Source organism: Vanacampus margaritifer, chromosome 14, assembly GCF_051991255.1.
Source record: "Vanacampus margaritifer isolate UIUO_Vmar chromosome 14, RoL_Vmar_1.0, whole genome shotgun sequence".
Lineage (NCBI taxonomy): Eukaryota > Metazoa > Chordata > Actinopteri > Syngnathiformes > Syngnathidae > Vanacampus > Vanacampus margaritifer.
In genome coordinates, this window is record NC_135445.1 from 16356770 (window position 1) to 16365006 (window position 8237).

The 8237-nt window shown below is 34.9% G+C and overlaps 1 protein-coding gene across 1 annotated transcript; it reads right to left on the reverse strand.

Moving 5' to 3' along the window:
- Positions 1-419: 419 nt before the first annotated feature.
- LOC144034363 (annexin A1-like) lies at positions 420-6349 on the reverse strand. The gene is made up of 12 exons (XM_077543147.1): positions 6236-6349; positions 6062-6159; positions 5888-5993; positions 5465-5559; positions 3444-3557; positions 3050-3140; positions 2650-2786; positions 2472-2565; positions 2151-2246; positions 1075-1133; positions 818-940; positions 420-727 (listed from the first exon to the last, which is right to left on the reverse strand). Exons 2-12 carry the CDS (start codon positions 6128-6130, stop codon positions 671-673), a joined length of 1041 nt encoding a protein of 346 aa, XP_077399273.1. The 5' UTR covers positions 6131-6159; positions 6236-6349; the 3' UTR covers positions 420-670.
- Between the last annotated feature and the right edge of the window lie 1888 nt (positions 6350-8237).

The following is an 8237-nucleotide window of genomic DNA, read 5'->3' on the forward strand; positions in this document are numbered from 1 at the left end:
GTACAGTAACTGTTTTAAATTTTGTCCATTGGAGGGCGTACTGACAGCCACTTATAAAAATCTGAAATTGGCTGCTACTATGCTTTGGTTTGACACCTGATACAGATACATTTCTGAATTAAGGTAGGAGCAAAGTCAACCTACTTCATAAAGCGTAAATTGCTGTGCCATTTTTGACATTGACATTAACATTGAAATGTACTGTAAAAAATATTTCAAGACGTATTGCAAAATGTCAGTCAACAGCTTCATTTAAAGGCATTGTTATGGCTTTTATGGCGCTGTGCCATTGACTTTTTTATTTTATTTTCTAGAGAGTACGTTAAACATAAACAACTGAAATAATGTGGTTGCACAAGTGTGCGCACCCTATTATAAATGTAATGTGGCTGTGTTCAGAATTAACCATAAAATTAAAATCCATCAACTCAAGAATTTTATTTATGTGAAAGAAACCCAAAATGTTTAGTTTAAAGCATCTTGCAAACAATTGTTGATCATTTCATCTTGTCTTCATTCCCATACAGCATGGTCAAATTATGTAGTGTCTGCTATTATTGCTAGTTATCCACTTCGCTAGAACATCAACTAAATAAAATACAATGATCATGTCATGTCTACTAATTTAAAGATATGAGACCCTTGACTCAAATTCTAGTGAAGTGGTTTCTTAGTGTGGTCCACACAGTCCAAGAAGGATGTTCTCAAAATGATGTTTTGTGTCTTCCTGTGAAACACAGTCAAAGAAATGCAAATTTTATGACTATTATTTAACTACAACTTTGCTTCTCAAAATAGGTTGCATCTTTGATTTTACCAGTATGTCTTCCTGTAGTGTTCTGTCATACATGGCCCTGTATTCTTCCAAAATCTTCTTCAGGTCGACCTCAGAGCGGCTCACCAGCACCCGGATCAGTGTATCTTCGCACGTGCCGTGGCGCTGTGAGAGCACATTAGTCATCCAAAAAGATTGTTCAAGCAGAGGGCTAAGCTAATGGACCAGACCACCCTGGTGACAATATTTCAAAACAAAATTAAATAAACAAGAAAGCCTATTGTTGTGTTCATTCATACCTCCATAGCTCGATGGAGCTTTTCAGCAAAAAACGCAGGTGTGCTCCATGCACATTTCACTTGACAGAAAAGAAACAAAATATTGTGGTTTTAGATTGCATCCATTCATAAATCCTTGGGTTATCGAGCTTTCTTATCTGATGTATTTTACCAAATTATCCAGACAATTAGAAAACGGTTGGTATAAGTACAGGGGTAAACAAAAAAGCCATTTTAGGCCAAATAAATAACCAAATGTGTGTCCGGAGCCACAAAACATTTGAAGATTGTGATGAAGGAAATAGTGTGTTAATGTTAGAAATTAAAATTTCTGACATTTTTGGCAATTTTATGGGCATATTGTTAATTTTCTGCCTCTATTCGTCCTTTTTTGGACATTTTATGGCTATTTTTGTTGACATTTTTTTCTGCAATTTGCTAGCAAATTTCTGACATATTAGGCAATTTTTTGGACATTTAATAGTAGATAATTTAATAGATTTCTTCTTTTGTTTCTGGACATTTTATAGTTACTTTTTGAACATTTCCATACATTTTGAACACCCCCCCCCCCCCAAAAAAAAGGTAAATTTACGAACTTTTGGGGAAATTCCTAAAATATTATATGGTAATTTTCTGCCTTTCTTTGGTTTTTGGACATTTTTTCTTTTCTGTCTTTTTGCAATTCAATTCACTGACATTTTTGGCATGGCCATTTTATAGTAAATTTCAGCTTTTTCTCTTCCTTTTTAGACATTTTATGATCACTTTTTTGCACATTTTTAGGTACGTAATTAAAAAAAATCTTTTTTTCTGACAACATGCGGACATTTTTGGAATACGTATTTATTCTTTTTTTTATCTACAGTATATCATTAATGAATAATGTTTTCTTAAAAAAAACTAATAAAAAGAAATTATATATATATATATATATATATATATATATATATATATTAATTTCTGCTTCTTTTTTTCCTCTTTTTTTTTAGATCCACAGGGGGCCACGAGAGAGGGACCAGAGAGCCACACACTTATTTCAATGTATGTGTCTGTGTACGCTATTTGAATGGAAGTAACACTGAGTACATGCTTACCTATGTCAAGGAGACAATCTTCAATATCTCCCCGCAGCTCCATGTTCAGAACTTTAGGTAGTGTCATGTCACTGACACAGGCGTACTTCTGGAATGCTATCAGGTAAAGGGTCACACTATCAAATATGAAATATTTTTTCTGCCACACAGTTAACTTCTCAGTAACTGCACATTTGAAGTCTCTATTCTGCAAGGCATGTTCCACCTGTTACCCAAGATGGGTGTGGCTCCACCTGTTTGCTCACTTCAGAATGAATGCCAGATCTTGTGAGTCAAGCATAGCAGGTGAAGCGTTCACATGCTTTTCAGGCGCTCACTTACTTTTGGTGAGTTGAGGTCCGCTGCGTGTAGTCATAATGTCTAAGAAGGCAGAGATGTCTACGCCTTTTTTGTTTTCACCAGCTTCAAACAGTATCTGCAGGGACATAACACAATTTGAATACCGGTAATAAATGTGGAATTGATGCAAAGATTAAAAGAGGTGCTTATCTAATTTTACCTCGGCATCCTTTTGGGCCAGAGCCATGTCAACTTCTGTGCTCTCATCTTTGTTTGCTTTCAACATATCCAGAAGGGCTGTGGTGAAATCACCCTTGGTTTCATCCTTTATAACATCCTCCAGGTCATCCCCATACACTGAGGGAAAACAGTGTTGAAATGCTGAATAGATTAGACAAATGCAATCTTCAAAATGACATCTGAATGATTGCAGCTATTTGGGCACACTGCAACTCATCCTCCACTGTTATGCTTGGACAATAGTGGTGTCCAAACTATGGCTTGTGGGCCATTTGTGGGTGCCCGGCATTTTTTAGCGGGCCCCGACAAGATAACATTTGACATGGCCCGCAATGCTATTTAAAAATGGTTGTGGTGGGTGTCGAAAAGATAGTCAAAACCTTCTTTATAGACCCTCTTCAATTGTCTGATCCGTTCATTTGACCTGGTTGCCAAAACCTCCACGAGGACATCTTCATCTGTGCCCAGTCTCTGTTGCAATAAAGTGAAATGTTATTGATTTATACAATTCAGGGAAAGATTTCTTGATATTATGACACTACACTACAATTAAAACTGGTTTTAAGTTAACAGTCTCTCATTCATATTTTGTTTACCAGTAAAAATATTTGAATTTATTGTGACAGAATTTTCAGAAATGATGATGCTGATGAGATGTTTAAAATACTAGATTGGACTAAAAAATATTATTACAAAAATATATTACAAATAAAAATATTTGTAATAAAAATATATACAAATATTAGATTTTCTAAGCATAACATTGACATGTACCTTTGTTGCATCTCTGATCAGGTAGGCATCATAGTGGGCTGGCGGCATCAATAAGGCCAGACAGATGTCTTCTAAATCTGACCTGAGCGCACTTTTCAGCGCTCGCTCCAATGGCTGCAACACATTGACAGAAGAAGAAAAGCAGCACACAAACAACAATTATATTCAATTAGTCCACATTTTATTTATTTATTTTCTTGCCACACTTTTCAACTCTTCCAACATTAACCAATGTTGACTGTTGATTTTCAACAGACTAAACGGGTGGGTCGTTTTGTGATTTAAAAAAAAAACAAAAACAAATTATTATCTTGAAAATAATATATTATAAATATTATTATAAATAATTTAGTTACATTATTTATGAACTAGTGGTATCAAAATTAGTGTGTTCATTTAGAGTTAGTTTAAAGTTCTTTTAATGCCACTATTTTTTTTAAAACTTGCAATTAATGACCCTTACTTGTCCCTGTACTGGGGGAATTGTATTTTACAATTTCAAAAATATGCACAATTTCACAAGTTACTTCATGTTAAAGGTTAGATAGCTCTTAATATGAAAAGAAAAATGCACTGAGCTGTCACCATCTTACATATGCAATACCACCATCTGGTGGCAGAAAAATGACAACACAAATCAATATCACACTCGGTTTTTACAGTACAGTACATCTTTTTAATTTGAACTCAATTTTATGAATTATTATGAAATTTCTGTGTCAATGACTAAAAGATGTGGCCATATTTCTAAGAGTTTCACATTTTTTTCCATTTTTATGTTAACAAGAGTATGAAAACTTTTTTTTATTTTATTGTACATTTTATTGTAAATTTAGAAGTTAACTATTGAAGTCATACAATTAATTATTAAACATTTTAATCAACTGGCACCCCTATTAAACACAAACCAATATTATATATGGTATATATTATATAGGCTAATAGTGAAATGGCTAATGTAAATGTCTATAAACCTTTCAAATCAAATATATTGCCATGCAAAATTAGACATTGCGGTAGCAGCACTGTTATGATTCTGTAGATTTGTAACACGGTACCTTGTTGCTACAATTATACTGGGAGTTGGATTCACACAGAAGCATGTTGAACTAGTGGTCAACATTCTTCATGCTTCACAGTTCTGATTGGGTGGGTTTGTTTTTCGTCAGCTTCCTTGCACATTTCAAATACATCCATGGTAATTGAAAATTCATAGGTCAAAATTCTGAATATCGACGCTTTCTTAACTCATTCAAACCTAAAAACGTATAAATCAATTTTTTAATACTTTGTCCTTCACTCCCAAAAACGTATTTATCCCTTTTTTTATGCGAGACCATTCAGAAGGCTTTGATACAGCTTCTGACATGAAGAGGTCGCTTAAAGCAATGGTAGTTATTACAAAAAAAAAAAACGGCCAGCAGGTGGCAGCAGAGTATAAGAGATCAGCCGGGGGCCATGTTGCAACAAGCTCCTTTTCCCAGTGTTTTCAACTGGTTTGGGAATAATGAGGAAACTTATCTATATCTAAAGCTATATTCTAATGCTAAACAGATGTACAAATGTAATTTTTTTCCTTATGAAAGAAGAGACTATAATCTTTCTTTTGGTAGAGTCCATGTTTTTATAGCAATAGAACTGAATATTCTGTGGACTTTGCAATATCAGTCAAAATCCTGTATATCAGCTGGGAGTGAAGGGGGTTGCTTCAGAGAAAATGGCTCGGAGTGCATGAGTTAAAACAATCGCCTAAGTCTTTTTTTTTTTTGCGAGAGAGATTTTTCAGGAAACACAAAAAAATTGTCAAATTGCTGGGTTAGGGTAATTTGCTAACCAATCAGGGAGTAAGCCACCTCCTGCCCAAAGTCAACTGGAATAGGCGTCCGGTTCACCCAAAACCATAATAAGGAAAAGTGCTATTGAAAATAGATGCATTGGATGAACCCAAAAATTGACATGATCATTGGTAGTGTGTGTGTACATCTTGTGTGGGTTTGATTCCCAGCCCTGTATGGAACTACCTCTTTATGGTCAGCCTCGTAAACAACTTTGATCTTCTGTCTCTGCTCATTGTTTCGTTTGACCAAAACTGAAATGATCACATCCTCATCCACACCTGCAAGAGAGAAAATGTACTTTTCTGTTATTATGTCACAACAAGTAGAAGAAGTAAGCCTTTCAAGCTTTATACTGAGCCTATTTCAGAGTGAGACAGCCTTTGTAGTTTCAAGAACGAATGAAGTCACCTTCTATCGGCCATTAGAAAGACTGCAAGTTTCCGGTACTCAAATTCGACACACCCTCAATGGGCCAATAACGTAGGCTATGTTTAGTTTCTTTAGACAATAAATGAGCGATAGCTTATATTGTGCATCCATTGCATTAAGGCCTGCCATTCAGTATTTTTAATAATCAAATGTGCAGATTTGAAAGATGACACATACCTTTACTTTCAATGGCAGTCTGCAGAACGTCAGCATCTGCGCTTGCACTGAAGTTCGGGTACGGGGCCACTGTTCCGTAAAACACAGGCGTCGCCTTTCCTTTAACCTAAAAGAATAGGCACAGAAATGTTTGTTTTCACAGTGAGAATCCACGGAAGCGTCAGTGCTACTCACTTTAATGGTGTCATTCTCAGGGTTTCTGTCATGAATGATATTTTGGTAGAATTTCCTGAAGAAAGACATATTTCCTGGGCAAGATGATCAAAAATGATCTTGGAGGGGAAAAAAAGTCTGATTGAATGAAGGAAGATGAATTCTTCTTCATGTTTAAAGCTTTGAGAAACTTACCTGTGCTATTCAAGACGGTCTTCACCTTGCACTTTGTAGATGAGAAAGGTAAAGAAGTTTTGAAGTTGTAACTCCACCCATCAGATGATTATGCAGAAAAAAATCTGTCAGACTTTCGTGTCACCTGCACAAGATGAGCCAATCGTCTGCCGCCTCTCCAAACACGACACACCCTGACCTAACAATCAATAGGTTTTTACATCCCTGACAGGTTGGGTGACTTCTGTTCAGGCTTGTATTGTAAATAAACGCTTAACCCTTTAACCAAACAATGCGCAACTCACATGAACTTGCAATGCTGGAGGGAAAGGTTGTAACTCACACAAACAAACAAACAGTATGTTTACCCAACTTACTAATGTTGAGTAAAGGCTTCTCTGAAATAACCATCATGACAATGTGCTGTTGTATTACGTGGCTAAACCTGATCATCTACATTTTTCTCTTCTGTCCGAAGTCAGCAAAGTGGGCAAACACTTTTAACACGGGTGAATGAACGTTTAAAAAATAAGTTCACGCTATTGAAAGTCTAGCAAAGCTTTTTGTGCAAGCAGTGCAGGTCCGAGCCACATGGCACCCTGTGCGATACCCACCTTTGGCACCCACCACCAACACACACACAGATGAAAAAGACACCGGAGTATTTTGTTTAAAATTAATTGAATTATAAACAAATAACAATATAGCCTCAGCAAAGAGCAAATACACTAAGAAAGTAAAAAAATGGTTGATTTTTTTTTTTTAATGAACTGAAACTACATCATTTTTGTTATTTAATATACATGAGCTTTTCATGGTTCATTTTAAATGCTTTTAAATACTTATTCCTTCTCCTTTTCAAACATGTATGTGTAAATGTGTAGCTCATGACTGGGTGAAACATTGCGCTGTAAAAAACAAACAAAAAAAAAACGCCCAAAAAACTGTAATATAACAGAATTTTACTTTTGATTTTACCATTTTTTTCTGTATTTTAAAAATATCATGTAATTTACAAAAATAAACTCTCATTATACATGTCAAATGTAAAATAACATGAAATCCCTGTAACTGTAATTTGTAATTTTACCATAATTTTTTGGTGAATTGACAATTTTTTAAAAGTGAAAATAACTATAATTTCTGTAATGTCCTGTAGATGGTAGCATTCATTGTATTAACATTTATTTTGAAAAGACATCTTGAGATATACACTGTAACAAAACAAAACAAAAGCGTAAAAACACGATAATTTAATGCTGAGAAATAACAGAAAAATTACTTTCTCGTAAAAAAAAAAGTTAATAGAAAGCTTGAGAGGGAAAATAATACGCAAAGCAAACAATTGGACTTATGAATGCTGCCTCTGCTGAGGAATCAGCACTATCAAGTATACATTTCATGAGATGTAATATTGAAAGCACCAGTGGCAACGTGGATCAGTGGTAGAGTGACTGTCTGGTATCACTGAAGTTGTGGGTTCCATCCTCTTGGTGAACTGTGAACTGTATTTTACCTTGAGCAAAATACTGAACTCCTAATTCTGTGTCATCACAAGGTGAGTGACTACCGGTAGTCAAAATGTAAATCTGTTTGAGAGCCTCGTAAGGGGTAAAAACGCTATACTGTTTAAATGAATTACCCTAACATTAAAGTGTTGCAATTTTAAACCCAATATCTAGGTTGTTGTTTTTTTTAACAGTTATTGGCTATGTTTTGAAAGATTAATCACATTATTTTTTGGTCATATACTGTTATAATACATACAATCTTGTTAAAATTACACTTAAAAACTTTTAACTTAAATTATGGAAAAAACTGTTTTTACGAGAAGGTAATTTTCTGTTATTTCACAGTATTTTCTGGCATACCAGCTGCAGGGGAAATTACCGTTTTGTTTTTTGTTTTAACGAGAAAGTAATTTTCTGTTATTTCACAGTATTTTTCTGGCGCCCCAGCTGCTGGTAAAAAAATTGCGATTTTATTTCATTTTTTACAGTGTGTGGAACTTTCCTATGTGACG